At 36.8% G+C, this 21,271-nt stretch overlaps 1 protein-coding gene across 1 annotated transcript in view; it reads right to left on the minus strand.

Moving 5' to 3' along the window:
- Positions 1 to 21,271, minus strand: part of COL24A1 (collagen type XXIV alpha 1 chain) — a 333,553-nt gene that overhangs the window by 36,816 nt on the left and 275,466 nt on the right. Inside the window, exons 47-51 of the mRNA XM_036026370.1 lie at positions 19,548 to 19,601; positions 18,113 to 18,220; positions 1,793 to 1,900; positions 405 to 512; positions 259 to 312 (exon numbers count right to left, since the gene is read on the minus strand). Coding sequence (XP_035882263.1) covers positions 259 to 312; positions 405 to 512; positions 1,793 to 1,900; positions 18,113 to 18,220; positions 19,548 to 19,601 — 432 coding nt within the window. The remainder of the gene's footprint in view (positions 1 to 258; positions 313 to 404; positions 513 to 1,792; positions 1,901 to 18,112; positions 18,221 to 19,547; positions 19,602 to 21,271) is intronic.

Below are 21,271 nucleotides of genomic sequence, written 5' to 3' on the forward strand. Positions count from 1 at the left end.
GGAAGCAAGAGATGGCTAGATGGAAGGAAAAATGAAAAGAAGAGACAAAAGCAAATTATTCAATAAAGTTGATAGAAAAATACATAGTTACATAAGTTTTACAATTAACATATTTAAAACTCAAATATATAACTCTGTACTAACTGAAAACTTTCAGATTAAAATAATAAGAGCTCAAGTCAGAGACTAAGCATTAGAATTTCAACATGTTTTTTTCCTGGTTAGCTAGAAGGCTAGCAGAAAATGATGTAAACATACTTTGGGGCCTGGAAATCCCTGGAAGCCTGTCAAGCCTTGGACACCATGTTCTCCCTGCAACACGAGCAGACACGACAGTGATTACTGTGCGGTGGCGGTCTAGTCTGCAGAATAAGTGCTTAGTGAATTTCTGAGTTGGTACATACAGGCTGCCCTTTCAAGCCAGGCTCTCCACCTGGTCCTTGATCACCTTGTGCTCCTCGGTGACCCCTTTTACCTTGAATTCCAGGTTGACCAGGTAACCCTTGTTCACCCTAAGGACAGGAAAAGAAAGGTGACCTTGACTTTAGAACCCAAATGAAACCCAAATACAGGCCTGTTCTCAGGCATAGAACAAGGCACTGGGGAAATCAAATGCGGCATGATCATCCTCCCCACCGGCGTTTTCTACATAAGTAATATTTGATTATAATAAATAAGGAGTGTAGCAGTGGGGAAAGAAAATTTAAGTGTAGTCTGAAGTGTGGAAAGAGGAGGGAAGGGGATTCTTACAAAACTATAGGAGGTGGATTGTGGGGCTACAGAGAGAAAGATGAGAGGGTGGTATATATGAGAGGGGGTGTTTATAGGTGTTAAAACTAGTATTTTATTTGAGCGATTTTATTTTTCTGTGACCAAAGATTCTTTCAGATCAGCAAATTATCATTCACTATCCTGAGATAAAGATACAGGGCAGGAACTTGACAAATATGGGTTCTTTTTACTGCAGGTTCACACATAAGAGGTAGGGATCTCACTATTTCTTTTCCCACTTTTAGCATTTGCTCAGCTACACTGATTTTAGTGAAAAGGGATATTTATGGAATAAACATTAACAGGAGGTTCAAACTGTAAACAGTAAGCACGTGAGTCACCATTTTCAGTTTACCATGCATAGGTCAGACTGTGTGAAAATTCTTTAGAAGTGGAACTGTGAAAGTCAAATTAAGAGGTAATCATGATAAGGGGCCAATGTCTGAATCCTAGGCTTTTATCAAACGGCTTAGACACTGAACTACTGCCTTATCTGTTTGGGTCAATTCTGTGCTGAGATATTTCTAAGAGAAGTTTGTTTGGGAAGCCAATTGACATGTGACAAAACTCTATGCAATGAATGTTAATGCAAGACTTAATTACTGTCCCCCTGACTCTGAGAAATAATCTGCACTCTGATGAGATTAATTGGTTGGGCAGGCTTAGACAAACAGAAAGTATATCTGAGAAAGTAAGTATCTGCAAGTAAATAAGATTTTTCTCTTTGAGGAATAGGTGGATGACACAGAGGGGGGAAAATTGCAAAATGAGTCAAAGGGCATTTTTTAAAGCATTACAGTCCTGGATTGAGGGCTGTTTTGGCAAATTACATGCACTGTAGCTATCTCGGGAGAAGGACATGTCAAGGCCACATACTTTCCTTTTTTCCTAATGTATTATTATTATTAGCAAAATGTCCTTAAAAGCTATTAATCTTACTGTCCTGTGTTCTAGCCAATGAATGCAGGGCCAGTAAGGATGGTCAATGCTGCTCATCCCCCAGAACAAAACTTGAAAGTACCTTCGGACCTAGAACTCCTGGGCTTCCTGGCAGGCCTGCTGAACCCTTTGCTCCTTGAGGACCTGGAGAGCCTGTCGGTCCTGTTCTTCCTGGGCTGCCTCTGATGCCCTGAACAACATACATAAGAAATGAAAATGGGGCAATTCCTAGAAAATCCATCCAGAGGCTCAATAAATGTGGGGAGCATTGGTCTTGTGAAATGCCACTGTTCCAGGTTTGGAAGTTATCCTGGGCTTCTTTCCCAGATAAGTGAAATGTTTAAATAATGTTTTGGCCCACCTAAAACCTCTAATTATAGTTAATGTAATGGTCTTGGGTTCTTAAAATGAAAATACCGGGGCAGTACAAAGGGCATCAGCATCCTTTGGCTTAAGTAGCCTATGTGTAAAGTACGTTGGTTGTATTCTAAATTTTTGTAGTACATTCTGGCGTGCATGACAGCTCTTAGAACTCATTAATATCTCCTTAAAAAGAATATTCTGAGGGATGTTAAGTAGACTTATTGTGGCAATCATTACTCAAAATATACATATATTGCATCATTATACTGTACAACCAAAACGAATACAATGTCATCAATTATATCTCAATAGAGAAGGAAGACTATTCTACTCCTCAATCACACTTGATTCCAGAAAATGTACCACAAATAGTGTGATCAGGAATAAAGTTAAATAAGAAAACTATTTCCCCAAGGGCAAAATCCTGCATTTGACAAACTATGGAACCATGGTTCACAATACAAATCTAATTCATCACCTGCTTTTTGTAGAGCTTGTGAGTTTTTACATTTTTATGTGTTAAAAAAATCAAAAGAATATTTTAAGATGTAAAAATGACATGAACTTAGGACTTCAGTTTTGTTGGAGCACAGCCTTGTCATTTATTTATGCACTGCTGATGGCTGCTTTGTGCGTAAGGCAGGGCTGAGCAGCGGTGGCTGGGACTGTAGATGGCACTCACTGCTTCATGCTGCTCTTGTCGCACTGCATCTGCAGTGACACAGTTACAACTTGCCAGTGTTTCAAGTGGAACATATGTTGACTCTCTGTGACATTTATTTTAGCACCAGTGCATATTGGTCATGTCAAAACAACAAAAGGAAAAAAAAGTGAATTTTGACTGGTGTTTGTTTAAAGCACAGTGAAATATGGATTACTGTTATCAGATTAGATGTCAAAGCTTTGTGTATTTTATTCAGTGACTATAGTTTTGCTAAAAAATAATATACAATATATATCAACATTAGTAGCCCAAGTATTTGACACAATTTCCTGAAATGTGACAGTTAAGAAAAATTAGGAAGTTTAAAATGGAGTATCTAATAACAACAGCATTTGTCCTCAAAAAAAGAAAGAAAGAAAGAAAAGAAAGTTGCAAATAAAGTTAAGTTTTTGATGGTTCATTTGTTAGCCCAGCAAGGAAAATTGCTTCTTGATTTAATTAAATTGTGCAGCAAAAATAAACTTGTTTAAGATTGCTAGCCTTTTTGTAGGAACAGTTGCTTAAAGTGTTGAAGACATGGGAGCAGTATTAATAGTCAATGAAAAAATGAGGACAAAGCTTTGAGTGGTTTTCCTTGTCTCCAGATGAATCATCAGATGTTAGGACAAAGTCCCCCTCTTGTCCAAAGAAGATGGGTTCCAAAACCCTGAGTGGATGCCTGAAACCATGGATAGTAATGAACCCTGAATATGTATATGATGTTTTTTCCCCATACCTACATACCTATAATGAAGTTTAATTTCTAAATTAGGCATAGGAAGAGACTAACAATAACTAATAATAGATCAATCATAACACTATGCTGTCATAAAAGTTACATTAATGTGATCTTTCTCAAAATACCTTATTGTACTGTACTCACCTTTTCACTTAAAAGAAGCACTTTATGGCTTCCCTTTAGCAGATATGCATCACCAGCATCACTATTCTTGTGCTTTGGAGCCACATCAAGTAAAATAAGGGTCACCTGAACATAAGCACTGCCATACCTAACAGTAGATTTGTGTGTTGTCTTGCAAGGCATTCAGTATCCTATCCCTATGTGTATTATAGGAGTAACTGATGACACAGAGAGAGGATGTGCATCACATGACAGATTATGCTACATGATTTTAGGATGCCTCAAAATTCCAGAATTCTAACATAGTACCATTTCACTTCACTTTCCTTGCAATTTTAGGTAATTTTTCAGACCTTTATTCTCCAACATGAAAAAAAATGTATCTTTCAGGTGGTCAGTGGACAATGTACAGCATCTGAATGAACACCGCTGAAGTTGACAGGTGCTTTAGTGGAGAATAATGACCTTAGAGTTAACTGTACACTAGAAAGTTTATTTTACTAGCAGTGCTATCAGATGTTTAATATGACACAACAAATATGCTCCAAGTTATTTATTGTTCATGTTGGTTTCTTAGAGAGAAATTTGAGGACAGTAGCAGAGTGTTCTGTACAAAGTTCCAAACACTGTTTCATACAAGTAGAGAACAAACATTTTTTATTATGAATACACAGATGGATGAGTAATTTTGCTTTCAAGAGAAACAGATGTTAATCCCTAGGCATTTTTTCCAATGCCTTAAAAATCATTTGACTAAAACCCATCAGCAAAGGGTAAGTCATTCTGAGCATCTTTAAAAAATAAATAACATCACAATTTGTACAGAGATGCTGAAACCAATCAACAATTTATCTAAGTCTTTAAAAAGTTAATAAAATGGTAAGAGTATATGATGTCTCATGGCCACAGATTTCCATTATCCTCAGATATGTGCCAAACTGCCTACTTGGTTTATTGTTTTACTGAGATATAATTGGCACATAGTATTATACAAGTATAAGTATAGAACATGTTGGTTTCATACATTTATATTTTGCAATATGATTAATACAGTAGTAGCATAGCTAATAACTTTATCATGTCAACAAATATTTATTATTTCTTTTTTGTTGTTTTTAGAATGGTTAAGATTTGGGTTCTGAGCATCTTTGCAGTTTACAATACAGAATTGTTGACTATAATTACTGTGTTGTGCATTAGCTCTCCAGAAGTAGTTATCTACAAGTTGTAAATTTATAACCTTAAATTGGCTTTAACTTCTGCAGGAAAGTGTCAATTTTTGATAAGACTGAAACTGCTGGCTACATAAGGGTTGGATTCTAAGGAAATACACACTGGATTAGTAATGACAACAACAACATCAACTACAAGATTTATTTTTTATTGAATGTCTTCCACATATCATAAATTGTAATGGCAATATGGTTATTTTATTTTTAAGTATATTTTATTAATTATGTGATTACAGTTGTCCCATTGTTTTCCTCCCCTTTATCTTCCTCCACTGTGCACCTGCTTTCCCTCCAGCATTCACCCTCTTAGTTCATGTCCATGTGTTGTACTTCTAAGTTCTTTTACTTCTCCATTCCCTATACTGTTCTTAACCTCCCCTTGTCTATTTTGTACCTACCATTTATGCTTCTTCTTCTCTGTATCTGTTCCCACATTCTCTCCTGCCCCTTCCCCACTGATAACCCTCAAATGTGATCAAACTCCATGCAGTTTGATTTTCTGGTATTTCTGGTTGTCTTTTGTTTTTAAATTGGCTGTTTTCCTTCTTTTGGTTGTTTGAGGACGCGATATGTATCTACCTACATCTCCATCTTGGCGGGAACCTGGACTGCTTTATTTAAACTGATGTCAGTTATAGAAAGATGACAGAGTTGCCTTTTACTTTGACTTCCCTGTAGGAAATGGAAGGAATAACTTAAGTATAAATCTGCCTTCATCCTGGATCTGAATGGAAAGACCTGGAAATGAAAATGGGGCTATGTGCACAAATTTAGAGTACAGACACAGAGACAGACTTTGGAACAATGATGACTAGTTTGTTTTTTTCATTTCAGTCCCATCTTATGGTACGTTCTTCTGTCATTCTTTATATATCTGGCTCAGTCTTACCTTCAGTGCTCAGTAATAGTAAAACAGAGCAAAGAGACCGTCACTATGTTATTTTCCAGGTCCCTTGGTTTAGGTGCCTTATTCTCATTAGGACTGACACAAATACATTAAGGAATAAGTAAGAAAAAATAGTTTATTGTAGGCAATGATAGAAATCCACATTGAAGAGAAGATTAACAAAGGCATATTATCTTAAAAATTATATTGAGTGAAATGATAAATGTTTTATGCTAATTTGATTGATTTTTCAACAGTAAAATGATAAACTTAAAATAACACTGAACTTGAAATTAGTTAATTTTTCAAAAAAAATACTATCCTTGAAATTACAAGGAAATTTTTTCCTTTCTCTACTGCTAAGCACCCTCTGCGCTTATGGTATCATGCTGATATAGTTATTTACAGTGTGAAAATATAGTAATTAAAATTAATTTACTCTCTATAGAACAGAAAAATAACTGTGACACCCTGATATTTTTATATTATTAGACAATATATTTCCTGTATTTTTGGTTAAGCCAGCAAACTAATGGGTTATAAAAGTAATACTTTGCTTCCTTTACTCTAAGCTACTAAAAACATTCAGTTTAAGTAGGATTTTCTCATTTTATTTGGCTTACTAAATATATCCCTCCAGGAAAGAATTGGCTGTTTAAAAATATGTGGGGTAGTAATTATTAGGTGATTATATGCAGGGCTACAACATACAGAAATAATGTAGCATTCATATATTTTCCTACAGTGCCAGTCATACATAATATGGCTGACCGCTAGAAATAAGATTTATGAATGAGCTGTGTACTAAATTTAGGAGGCAACTTTTGAATCTCTAAACATATTAAAGCTTATGGGACTCAGAGCAGGCTTGAGGTGAGTCTAGGTAGTAAAGGCAGGTCTGCTTGACGTTGGTCCATTCCCAAGAGTATACAAAACTCACTCTTGTTCAGTCTTAATGAATACAGGCATTTCAACATTGTATTACCTCACAGAAATGATTTACACATTTCCATTAGAACTACTGGTAGTTTATCCATCCTGCAAAATGGACAGTGCAAATGCCACTATAATATTGAACAAGATAGTGTATCATGTGAAATCTTTATACAGGCCTCATCTCAAAAATCACAGGACTAACAGGGACTGAAAGAGGATATTTCACCTATACTTTGACTCTTAGACAGGTCTAGGCTCACATCACTATGAAAAAATTAAATGTTCATGTTTTATTTCAAAAATGACAAATCTCTCTCCACACTATCTTATCTGATCCTCTGATAATCCTGTGAATATGCCAAATACTTCCTGACTGCAGGGTTTTGTTTTGTTTTGTTTTGTTTTCATTTCAGTCCCATCTTATGGTATGTTCTTCTGTCATCCTTTATATATCTGGCTCAGTCTTACCTTCAGTGCTCAGTTGAAGTGTAACCTCAGGGAGGCCACCATCGTCTGCTTCATCAGTAATGTTTCCCATTATGCTCTATACCAAAACCCTATCTATTTCATTCATAGCACTTACCACAGTTTGTAATTAAAAATTTATAGATTGCTACTTAATTACTTGGTTGATCTATTAAATTGTACTTTCTGGGGTGTGGGTCAGAAATGCTCAAACGTCAGCAGTTTCTTGCTGTTCCATGTGTGTTCACCAGGGCAGTTCTCTGCCTGCCTCATTCACTGCTATATTCCCTAATGTCCAGCTCTGCTAGGCACTAAACAAGTATTTGTTGAGTGAATAAATGTTAGCTTAACCATAAATATTTGATATTTAAAAATGATAACTCAAGATGGCAGCATAGGTAAACATGGCTTGCCTCCTCACATAATTACCTCAAAATTACAACTAAAATATAGAACAACTATCACGCAGAACTGTCAGAAATTGAGTTGGATGTATGTCTGACAACTACAGAATTAAAGAAACTGCATCCATCCAGACTGGTAGGAGAGACAAAGGTGCAGGATGGGCTGGTCCCACATCCACATGTGGTAGATGAAAATTCAGGAGGGATATCTTAGGAATGAGGAGTCCTAGCCCCACACAGGATCCCAGCCCAGAGTTCCAGGGCCAAGAACATAAATACCCATAACTGCTGGCTGCATAAACCAATGGAGATTAATTTGGTGGAAGAAACTTCTGGAGTCCCAAGCAGTTCCCTTTCAAGAACCCACACATGGGCTTACCCAGACTCACTCCCTCTGAGCTTCAGCACTGGGGTAGCAGCTTGAAAGGCACCAGTGGCATATGGGGAGGAACTGAAGTGTCTGGCATCAAGGCAAGAGCTAGGGGAAAGTTTTCTCTCAGATAGACAGGTGAGCAAAGGCCCTTGTCCTTTTCTGAGCCCCCTCTCTCCCAGAGCCACAGAACCAGCAGCCAGGTGCCATATCTGAGACTCTGTCAGTCAATTTGGCTAACCTGTTTGCCCCACCCTGGAGATGTCCTGAGACGGCATCCACCCAATTCATGGGCCCACTGAAACTGTTACCCTGACTTTTCCATATGAATGGCTGCTCTTGGCTCATGCTTCACAATTTCCTAAATCCCATCAAACAAGCAATAGCCAGCATCAGTGAGCCCCCAGCCTCCATACCTTTGGCTAAGTGAACACAGGCCCAGCACTAGCAGCAGCCAGCTTAGATTCACAGTTTGATTTTGCCTAGGAATATCCAAGGTCAGAGCAGGTAGCAGCCATCTCAGATTGTCTTATTGCTCATGCAGGGTGTTCCTGGGCAGAAAACAGGCTGGGGGCTGACCATGACTTGTACCACCCAGGAAATCCCAGAGCATGCATACCCAGTGAACAACTACAGACCACGTCAAAGCAGCACCACCTGGTCCCTGCAGACCTGATCCTCCACGGAGGACAGAGGTTGGTGGTCAGTGGTCACAGCCAGTCTTTGCAGCTAATTGTCTTAGGTTAATTCCTCCTATTGACCTGCCAAAAGCAATCAAGGCTCAATTACAAGAGAAAGGTATACTCAGCCCACATGAAGGGTACACCATGAGTACTCAGCTTGGGTGATAGGGAAGGCTATGCCACTGGACTCTATAGGACACCTACTGCATTAGGCCATACTACCAAAACAGGGAGTCATAGCAGCTCTACCTAATACATAGAAACAAACTCAGGGAACCTGTGAAAATGAGGAGACAATGAAACATAGTTTAAATGAAAGAGAAGATCAATGTCCCAGAAAAGGAACTAAACAGAATAGAGATAAGCAATCTATCAGATGCAGAGTTCAAAACACTGGTTATAAGGATGCTCAAGGAACTTAGTGAGTATCTCAACAGCTTAAAACAGGTCCAGTCAGAAACAAAGAATACACTAATTGAAATCAAGAACAATTAATAAGGAAACAACAGTAGAGTGGATGAAGCTGTGAACCAGATCAATGATTTGGAACATAAGGAAGCAAAGAACAACCAATCAGAATAACAAGAGGAAAAAATTCCCCCAAGGGAGGAAGGTGTAAGGAGCCTCTGGGACAACTTTAAGAGGTCTAACATTCACATCATAGGGGTGCTAGAAGGAGAAGAGAAAGAGCAAGAAATTGGAAATCTATTTGAAAAAATAATGAAAGAAAACTTCCCTAATTTGGTGAAGGAAATAGACATGCAAGTCTAGGAACCACAGAAGGTCCCCAACAAGATGGGTGAAAAGAGGTCCACACCAAGACACATCAGAATCGAAATGTTAAAGGTTAGAGATAAAGAGAGAATTGTAAATACAGCAAGAGAAAAGCAGTTAGTTACCTACAGGGGTGTTCACATAAGATTGTAAGCTGATTTCTCAGAGGAAACTTTTCAGGGTAGAAGGGATTGGCAAGAAACACTCAAAGTCATGAAAAGTAGGGACCTATATCCAAGACTGCTCTACCCAGCAAAGCTATCATTTAGAATTGAAGGGCAGATAAAGAGCTTCCCAGACAAGAAAAACTAAAGGAGTTCAGCATCACTAAGCCATTATTATATGAAATATAAAGAGACTTATTTAATAAAAAGAAGATTAAAACTCTGAAAAATAAAATGGCAATAAATACATAGCTATCAACTATTGTATCCAAAAAACAAACCTAGCAAAGAACAGAGACAGACTTATGGATATGTAGAACATTTTATAGTTGACAGATGGGAGGGAGTATCAAGGAATGGGTGAAGCTGGTGAGGGGATTAAGAAGTACAAACAGTTACAGAATAGCCATGGGATGTCAAGTACAGTATAGGATGAAAGAACTTATATGCATGACCCATGGACAGGAACAATGGTGTGGGGATAGCCTGAGGGGGTAGGAAGTGCTGGGTGGAGGGGGGCAGAAAGGGAAAATTGGGGAGAACTTTAATAGCATAATCAATAAAAATAATTTTAAAAAGAATATGGTAAAAAAAGGATGATAACTCAGTAAGTCCATGCAGTATACTAAGCATTTCACATATAATATCTCATTTGATTCTTATAAAAACCACATGAATTATGTATTATTGTACTCATTTTACAGGTGATGTTTAAGATATTAAGTAGCTAACACAGGTTAATTTTAAACTCCAGTCTCCAAAGTCATGCTTCTTATTCAAAGAATATTGATTCCTCAAATATTTATTGAGCTTCCTCTATGGGTCTGACACTGTGCTAGGTGCTAGGGATACACAGATGAATACAACACAATACCAGTTCTATAGAAGTTTACAATTCTTGGGGAAGAAAGACATGAAGATAAGTAATCAGAAACCTTATCATTGAGGCTCTGACAGAAGCAGTGTGCAAAGAACACAGAAGTTCAGAGCAGGCATGCTGAACTGAGTGGAGTCCCAGACGTGTGCCTGAACGGAGCTAACAGTTCAACTTAGTCCTGAAAGATCAAAAAGTTGTTCTTCTGTAATTTAGAGGGAAAGATCAAAGTGCTTTCCAAACTGAGGGAAAAAAATGTATGAACAAAGGCATGAAAGTGAGGGAAATACATAGGCTTTGGTGGATATCTAAGTAATTAAGCACATGTACTGGAGGGAGTACAGCATAGTGGTTAAGAACACATGCTCTGAGTGTGCATGGCCTCAATTTGAATTCTGGCTCTGTCAGTTGTTGTCTGTGTGACCTTGGATAAGCTATTTAGTTTTTTGAGTCCCCGTTTCCTTTTCTGTAACCTGGAGATAACATGTTTACCTAGTTCATGGGGTTTTTGTGAGGACTGAATAACTTTATACATATTCAACACCTGGAATACTGCCTGACACACAATAAGAATTTAATGATTGTTTGTTGTTATTATCACTGAAATGCACACACGAGGAGGAAGGTAGAACATAAGACTGGATATGTAAACAGAGTTCAGATTGTGAAGGAACAGCATTCTACAAAGAGTATGAACTAGGTTAGATTGGGTGGGAGTCACTGAAGATTCAAGTAGGAAAGGTAATCTTTTAGCAAATCTTTCATTTTGTTGCTAATAAGCAGCCAAATAGACTGAGTTTCATCTGCTCTGAAAGAGTTTCTAATGAGCAGGAAATGGGCCAAAACAAGTGGCAGGGGGAGAACAAGGAAAAAGTGGTAATCCAGATAAGCCATAACTAGAGAATCAGTCTTTTAGTGACCAAGAGTTAACAGGATATGCTGAGTGTAGATCTGGTCAAGGAAGGTATGTTTCTTTCTTCAAAACACTGACAAGAAATCTTAGAAACTTCTGCTTCTTTAGTGTGACTAGTTCATGGACCAGAAAACACAGCCTAGGCAGGTGGCAAGACTGCGCTGGTGTTTCTAATAGAAGCTCCCGTGGTGGTCCTGCTACTCTGTGCTTGGATTATGAGTTGGCTGACGAAGTGTGTTTTCCCTTCTTATACTGGACACAATCCATAAGTGGAAAACTCAAAACTTTCAATGTTCTTTTAAGACAAGCGTATCATTTGAGACAACATTTAAGCCTGTGTTCACCTCACAAACTGCAGTCAGGATTGAAAGGCCTTGATTTGTCCTAAATCAAGTTGTTAGCTGTGCTTCTTCCCCTCTTTTCCAATAACCAATTTTATTAGTTGTAGCAATGAAAAATAAGGACTGGTAAGCCTTCATTTTGATGACAAATGGATTTATGATCTTTGCAGAGAAAAGTTGTTTTCTTTTCCATAAATGATTGAGGAACTATGCTTGTATAGAAGTCCAATTCAATGAAAACAGCATGTAGACTCATTTACTACAAATGTGCTAAGTTGAGTAGTCTTAAAACACTCATTTGTATAGGAGGAAATTAACACAGGCAACTTTGAACTTCCCCAAAACTGTCCTTTGGTTATAGTCATGTGACCTTGAAAAAAACTATTGAAACTGCAGTGCATTTGCCAGGAATTCTTTAAATCCTTGGCTACATAAAAAAAAAAGACAAAAAGAAATAAAGAATATTGTTTAGGAAAATCAGGCAGTTGCATAATGCGAGAAATCCCAGAATAAATATTTTTCTCAGTGGAAAAATCCAGCAGTATTGAAAAGTAAGCCAAAAACACCACCATGCCATGATCTTAAGAAAAAAAAAAAGACCAAAGGAAAGATGTCCTTATCCATTGTTGAAAATATTCCATGGAATTTGCTAGTATTTAGAGACCATATTACTCTCTGAAGTAGTTTTTCCATTAACATAGTAGGTTTTAGAAGTAATCATACTAAAAGTCACATTCCCTAATGACCAGTTCAGCCATTGCTACCTAATTCCATTGAGAAGACACTATCATTCTACTTTCACAGCAATCATTCTACAGGGAACAGAGACATTTGTAAGAAACATTTCCATATTCACAATAACCAAAGTAAATCTTGTGGTTAAAAGGGGAATTCCTCAAGGAAAAGTTATTTTGTTTTTATTTTGATGAATATAAAACACTTTAACACTTAACAACATCTTGTTACCCTAAGTACACATGTGAAATTATTCTAACTTATTCTTACAAAAAGCTAAAAAACAAGAGATGATGATTTATGATCTGATAAGTCATTGCTTACTAATTGCAATACCAGACATCATTCAACTTCATGGTCCTGAGAGGTATTCAACATTATTGTAATTCGTTCCAATTTCTTTCATCGCAAAATTCAATGAGCTTTTTATACTAGCCATATGTAAAGGGACATGTGGTTCAGAATCTGGCTTTAAAAAATAATCCCCAACTAGAAGAAAAATAACTTAGGAAATGGAGCTAGACTATGCAGGTTTTGTTGTCCTACCAATTCATACTCAGATTCTCCCTTCTCATGTCTTCAGCCTTTCCATCTCTACTAGCTCCTTCTAGCATTTAAATAGGGCCAAGAATCTCTATTTAAAAATACTTTCTACCTGAATCTCAGTTTCTTCTCTAGTTATTGCCCTACTTTCTCCTTCAGAGCCGAAGTTCTCTACTAAATTGTTTGACTTTCTTGATTCTCTCCTAAGCACTCCAATCCTGTTTCTGCCCCCACTCATCAAGTCAAATCATTATTTGCTAAAGTTACCAATGACCACCAAATACTAAAATACAACGGTTACACAACTCCATTCCAGGAAGACAAACAACCCAATTAAAAAATAGGCAAAGGACTTGAACAGACACTTCTCCAAGGAGGACATACAGAGGGCCCAGAGACATATGAAAAGATGCTCAACATCACTAGCCATCAGAAAGATGCAATTAAAACCATAATGAGATACCACTTCACACCAGTCAGAATGGCCATCATAAACAAATCAAAAAAGAGCAAGTGTTGGAGAGGTCATGGAGAAAAGAGGACCCTAGGACACTGTTGGTGGGAATGCAGACTGTGACTTTCACAGATGGAAGGCACTGAGGAAAACAGTATAAAATTTCCTTAGAAAACTAAAAATGGAACTGTCTTATGACCCAGCAATCCCACTGCTGGTATTATACCCTAAAAATCCTGAAACACCAATTCAAAAGAACCTATGCACCCCGATGTTCATAGCAACACAATTCACAATAGCCAAGTGCTGGAAGCAACCTAAGTACCCATCAGTAAATGAGTGGATCAAAAAACTGTGGTACATTTACACAATGGAATATACCATGCAGCAGAAAAAAAGGAGCTCCTACCCTTCATGACAGCATGGATTGATTGGAGAGAATTATGCTAAGTGAAATAAGCCAGAGGGTGAAAGACAAATACCATATGATCTTACCTATAAGTGGAACCTAAGCAATAAAACAAACAAGCAAGCAAAACATAACCAGAGACATTGAAATAAAGAACAAACTGACAGTAGCCAGAGAGGAGGAGGGAGAAGGATAATAGGGGATAAGGGGTGAGCAGAGTGGGCATCAAGGAATGTGTATGAAGGACACTTAGACAAAGCCAAAGGGGGTGGTTTGAGGGTGGGAAGTAGGGATGGATGGGGCTGGGGGGCATGGTGGATTGAAAATGGAGACAAATGTATTTAAACAACAATAAAAAAATACAATCGTTAGAATTTCATCTTAGTAGCCTTTTGTATTAGTCAGGGTCCTTACTTGCAAACATTGGAAACCAACCCTGGAGGCTTTAAGCAGAAATTTATCGAAGAGACAATGAGTAGCTCATACAATCACTCATAAACCTGGAAAAGCAGGTTTGAAAAATGGATAGAATTAAAGGGAGGTCAGGCAGCCTGAATTTGGACCCTGCATTGTGCACCAGCCTTGGAAACTGAGGTCTACTGATGTTACTGCTTCTGTGTATCACCAACTCCTCAGTGAAGGCCTCGTGAATATAACTGATTGGTTAGGCTTAGGTCATGGGCCTACATCCTTGTTTCAATGAGGGGCTGAGAGGTAAGAGTATGAAATTTTTGACTTCTGTAGGAGACACTAGTCTCCTACAAAGACTAAAAAAAAGGAAGTAAAAATAAAAATGGACTTAAGATGTTGAGTAGCCAAAATAACAAAAACACAATTAATAAACAAATGCCCAGCCCAATGCACTCTCTCAGGATTATTAGATATACTTGATGACTTTTTCATTCCTGGGACATTCTTGAGTTTTCATGGCATTGCCTTCTTTTTCTTCTATTGATCACAATCACTCCATCTCAGTTTCCTTTGAAGTCTTCCCTTCCTCCTGTACCTGCCTTCTAAATGACAGAACACCTCACAGCTTGTTCTGGACCTTCTTTCCATTGTGTACTTCATATGTATGTTTGCCTTTTCCATTTGCCCCTCAAATTCATTCACTGCCCCTTCTTGATCATGTCATTTGTTCTGGGAATCTGACCTTCTTTGACTATATCACTTGGGTTCTCTCATCCTCATACTTCCAGTTGGTGTTGGCCAATGGTTCAACTAGTGGTGCAACGGTTCTGTACCACTAGTACAGAAATGTGGGCAGAGAGAGAGGGGTAATATCTTTATTTCTCCCATAACCTTCCAGCTTTGGTATTCTGTCCTTTTCCAATAGCTCCACATCTCAGCTTGACTCTCAACTTGACATTATTTTTTTTCTTTAACCTTTCAGGTCTAAGGGTGGTAACCATTTCCTACCATTGATAGCCTGTAAGTTCCCCACATTCTTCATTGGCTGTTTTTACCCTGTCTGCATTTCTCTAGAGAGTCTCTTTAAAATTCCAGTTGAGTATTCCAACTGCTCCCTAATAGGATTCTGATTAGTGCATTTTTATATGTTGATGACTCTTAAAATAATATTTGACCTCCTCTCCAAGCTCTAGCCTAGAATATGTAATTACTGACTTACTTCCACTTAAATGTCATAAACTTAACCATAAAATGTCATAAACTTATCCTTCAGTCTTTTTAGTGGGGGCCTACAGTGCACTGAGTCAGAAACTTGCATAAGTTAAAAATGTGAAAGTGATCCTTGACACCCCTTTCCCTCCCTCACCTCCCATAATCAAATATCAAGTCTTATCAAGCCACCTCCTGCATACCACCAAAATTCATCTATGTCTTTCCATTTCCACTTCCCCAGTGTGATCTAAGCCATGAACATATGTAGCCTGGAATACCACAATAAATAGTCTTCTTATTAGTCTCCTGCATCTAATCTTTCCACCTTCCAGCCCATTTTCCATACCACAGCCACAGGGCATCCTTTGAAAAATGTAAAATTGGATAATGTCCCTCCTAAGCTTAAACCTTAATGAATTCTAATTACCTTTAAATGATGACCAATATCCTTAATATGTCCTTCAATATCCACCATGATGCATCCCCTTGTATATCTGAACAAAATCAAACTCTATTACTCTACACCCTGCTCACTAAGCTTTAGGTCCCAACTGGTCTTCTTATGGTTCTTCAAACACACAATGTTCTTCCTAGCTTTAATTATGCAGTTTTCTCTACATAGATTGTGTCTTTCCTGTTCCCCAATGTAATCATTATTTCTAATTTACTAACTCTTACTTATCTCAGTGTCATTTCTCCACCCTCCTTCCTCACAGAACGCCACTTTACATAATTGTAAATTACTGACATAAAGTCAACTGGCATAAGAATACACCTGTGAGATCATTATCACAAGCAATATGACATACCCACCTGCCAAAAGTGTTCCCTGACCCTTTGTAAGCCATCCTTCTCATGCCTTCCAATGTGCATTCCCATCTCCCAGAAACCACTAATTTGATTTTTTCACTACAGATTACTTCACAATTTCTAGAATTTATGTACATAGAATCATAGAGTATGTGCCCTTATTTTGTCTGCTTTTTTAAAACCCAGCATATCTACTTTGAGATCGCTTCATGGTAACATGTATCAACATTCATTCTTTTTATTGCAAACTAGTATTTCATTGCACATATATATCACAATTTGTTTAGTGATTCATCTTTTGATGGATGCTTGGATTGTTTCCAGTTTGGGGCTATTACAAAGAAAGCCACTATGAGTATTCATGGACAAGTTTTTGTGTGGACATAGCTTTTATTTCTCTTGGCTAAAAGTGCAATGACTGTGTCATATAATAAGAGCATGTTTAATGTTTTAAGATAACTGACAATGTATAGGATAATTGACATCTTAATAGTATTAAGTTTTCTGATCCATTAACATAAAATATATATTACTAATTTAGGTCCTCTTTAATTTCTGTCTGCAATATTTTATAGTTTTCAGTATATAGGTTTGTACATTTTGGGGGGGTCAGATTATCCCATTTTAATGCTATTCTAAGAACTCCTTTTTAAATGTCAGTTTTTGATTGTTTATTGTTAGTATATAGAAATACAATTCAGTTTTGTTTATTCACCTTGTAGCCTGAAACCTTCCTATATTTTCTTATTAGTATTTTTATTTGTTTTGTTTTGATTTGAGCTACTTTTAAGACTGAGATCTCAAATGAAAGTCCTCTTTTAACCAGACTGATTTTAATGGCATAAATCTATAAGATATCTATTTTAGTTAAAAAAATACTAGCCTGACTATCAAAGTTTTCTAGGTCTTAACCTAATGCTTTTATGTTCTGACATATTGCCTGTAAAACAAATAGACTCTAATAATATTCACCTTTACAGATAGAATCTAGGCAGATATCTATTTCTGAAATAATTTTGTTATATCATAGTTTCATAGTTTTTTTAACAAATGAGATAACTCATCATAGTGAATGAAAAATATTAATTTGGATTTGGATTTAGGTATAGCATCATGCTATGTTTGATAAACAACTAGGGTTAACTTATTAGTTAAGCAGAGAAAAACAGATGCGCATATACAAATAACAGAAATGTAAAAGGGTACATTTTAGTGCATTCTTGAAAGTATGTGGTTAATTTTTCTATTTTTGAGTGAAAACAACATGGAAAACAAAAATATCTTGATTATGATGACAAGAGGGAAGGAAAGAAGAGAAATAGCCAAATGAAGATAAAATATGATTTTTTAATTTCTGAGAAAATAAGGTAGAAATTTTATAGAAAAATAAGAGAGAATCTGTATCACTATACCACCACCAGATAAACAGAGAAAAAATATCCACACAATTTTTGTAAAGTGAAATACTGAGGCTGTTAAAGTAAAGGGAAAATAATTTTTGGCAGAACTGCCTAGAGGTACTGCCAAGGCTCAGATGTTCCAAAGGTGGTTTTTGATGAACTCAAAACATAGCCAGGGTGGGTGGCCCCTAAAACTTTGCTTCTTATTTACAAGATTTTATATGTGTAAAATGGCATAAATTACAAATATGCATTATTAGATAGAAAGTATCTAAGTAAATGTACCCATTGATACTCCCTGGAAATCATTAACATGATTTCAAAATAACTATTAAAGATATGATTGGCTTAATTGGAGCCAATGTCAAAGCTAAGGAAGAAAGCCAGAATATCTATGGTTTAGCAAGGAGACACTATTCATAAAACACAAAAAGCAAAGAAATGTGCAGTCTACTCACGGGAAGCCCCTGTTTTCCTGGTAGCCCAGCTTTTCCAGGGTTTCCTGAAATGCCATCGGTGCCATGATATCCTTGCAGCCCCTTTGGCCCAGGTAGGCCTGGAAGTCCCTTGGTAATTAAAAATTACTTGATTATAGAGAGATACTGTATAGATGATTAAATAACAAATATGTTTATATTTATGGGGGGAGGGCATTTACATTTTTAATACCCTGTCCCAAAATAAATCTTCCTGTTTCTTGGATTCCTTAATGGTTTACTATTTGGATTCAACAGATCAGGTCACTGCCCTTGTGAGTTCCCTAAACAAAAGTGCCCAGCTAATTAGCCATTTACTGTGTGTCCTTTTCAACTCTAGCGTGAATCTCTGGTTGTCCTCATTGGGCCAGCCCCTGCTTTCTCCACCTGTAGAGAAAAGATCAGCCATGTGCACCTGTCAGCTTAGAATATAGGTATAGATGGCATGATTTGTAAGGGTGAAGTTTCTAACTATCCTGGCAGATCAACTGCTGCTGCATCAGCTATGATTTAAAACATCTTTGACATGGAAAAACAAACAGTTCTACAGGAAATAAATATCTTTTTTTTTGATTCACAAGTATGTTCTTCTCTATGCTTCCAGAGACCATCTACAAAAGCTCATAGTGTATTAATTTCCAAACAAACAAATTATGGCTCATTTTGTTGCCACTTTGAATCAGATAATTAATTGCATGACTGAGTAAAGGCCTGAACAATTTGGTTCTACTCTTGGGCAACTGGATTTTATCTGTATGAATCTCTGATCTGAATGTGTTATAATTTATGTTTCTTTTCTCTACTGTTTTGAACCAACACAGGCCACACCTAAACAGGTATTCACATCCCTGGCTCCCCCGGCCCCCTCTTCCCAGGGAAGACCAGCAGGAAACCTTTGCTAATAATCCAGTCAACACATATTTACCTGGTCAGAGGAGGAAACTGATGGCTACAATATAATTAATTTTTGTTCCATGATGAGTTTAAAATTTTTTTCCTAAGGCCTTCTATTCTATTTACCAAGGAAACGAGAGGTTGAATCCTTCATTTAAAATGCAGCTCATGTCTTTCTATTCATGCTTTAAGATCTCTAACCTTTGTCACCAACCATTTAGTCGTGATTCCAAATTCCCTGTTTTTTAGTTTCCCATCAGAGAGTGGCATGGGTCCACAGAAAGGGCTCCAGAACACTGAAGAATGGCACCCCAATTACAGAGACATATTTAAACAGCAAGCTGGGGTTGAGCTAATGGTCATATTTTGTTTCCTCTGTGTCCCAGCATGGGCTTACAATTTTTTTTAAAGGAGATCTGATTTATCTAACACTTGTCATAATTGGCTCCAAACTTTGCTGCTTGCTAAAGTTTGCCAATTTTATTAAGAAAAGCAAGAAAGATGCAAAATACTTGTTACTTACAGGAATCCCAGGTTTCCCAGAAGGACCAGGAGCTCCTTTTTTCCCCTTAGGACCCTAAAAATGTAAATCACAGTTGTCAGTTGATTGTACTAAATGTAGTAAATTAAACTGAAGGCCCAGAAAAGGACCCTGAGACCTGGATGCTACATTACAGCAAGTACTGCCGCTCAGTAGTTGGATATCATTGGGACGGCCATTTAAAGTTCCTGGGAGTCATTTTCTTCAACCCCCAACTGGGAAAATTTGACCAGATAATTTACGAATTTCCAACTAGCTCCCAATTTGTGGTTTAAGAATTTAAATCAGAGTTCTACAAGGGAACTGGATAGATTATTTAACAAATGTCCCCATTTTCAGGTAGGGCCTTTGCCTCCCTATTGAAAGTGGTTAAGTACTTAATGAGTTAGTAAACATTTATTGAGCAGTTTGTATCAGGGATTTTGTTATGTGCTGGGAATGCAAAGTCAAAGTCCCTGACCACAAGGCACTTACAGGGTAGTAACAGACATGACCCAATAAGCCTAAAATGTGCTATCTGGAAGCATAGAGGAGAACATACTTGTGAATCAAAGCAAAGATATTTTTCCCACGAAACTGTTTGTTTTTCCATGTGTAAGATGTTTTAAATCATAACTGATTCAGCAGCAACTGGTCTGCCAGAATAGTTAGAAACTTTACCCTTACAAGTCATGCCATTCTGATGATATCCTAAAATTATTTTAAAAATAAAAATGTGAAGTGACTAGTTCACAATTTTTTTTAAAAAAGTGTGTGATCATTACCATACACATTTCTCAAAGGTCATCAAAACTTCTCACAAACATGAAATTCCACCAAAATGGGATGTTAAGTTATTCAAATTAGAAGATGAATTGTGCCAAAGATTAAATTTGACAACAAAATAAATAATTTCATAAGATATTACACCTTCTGAAAATGAGCTTAAACACTTTAAGAAGAAATAGTATATCTAGTCATAGAGAAAAAGGGTATTTTACATATGAAATAAAAATCTAACTTTGTTAGAATTTGATAATGGGGAGATATATGGATAAAGGGTTCTACTTCAAACTTGGAAAACTATTGTACTTGCTTTAAAAAGTCACTGATGTAAAGTCTTTCTAAGGGTAAGGAAACCAAAAAATGTGATAGTTGGTGACCTAGTTTTAGTTGAAGTTTCTGGAACATATGATTGCTATGATATATGTATATATATATTTTTTAGAACACAATGAAGTAAATATTTTAAATAGTGAAAAAGATATGATTTCAGTTATCTTAAATAGCACTAATTAAGTAGTAAATAACATTAAGCAGTATTTCCTTTGTATTTTTCTTTTTAAGAAAAATGATAGACCTGTTTTAGATTTTTGATTTTCAAAATAGACTTTCCCCAGCTATGAATTTCAAAATAGTCCTCTTAAAGGGTGGGTAATACTTCGAGAATAATATATTTTTTTAAATACAAAAGCCTGAATTTTAAATGTTAAAAGTCTATCTTTGAGTATTAAAAACCAAAGTTACAAAGGATCCAAGTCATAAAACTGATGCCACAAAGAACAGATTTAGAAGGATTATATTAATGTAAGAGATTTTTTCCTGTTTCAAAGGCTATAAAGGTCTTCAAGTTGGAGAAAGAAGAAAGCAAGACTGTTCAATGCTGACACGTATATCTCTGACAAGAACCCTTCACCCTACTTTGTCCTTTAAGACTTAGGGTAGTT

Source organism: Phyllostomus discolor, chromosome 5 (genome assembly GCF_004126475.2).
Source record: "Phyllostomus discolor isolate MPI-MPIP mPhyDis1 chromosome 5, mPhyDis1.pri.v3, whole genome shotgun sequence".
Taxonomy (NCBI): domain Eukaryota; kingdom Metazoa; phylum Chordata; class Mammalia; order Chiroptera; family Phyllostomidae; genus Phyllostomus; species Phyllostomus discolor.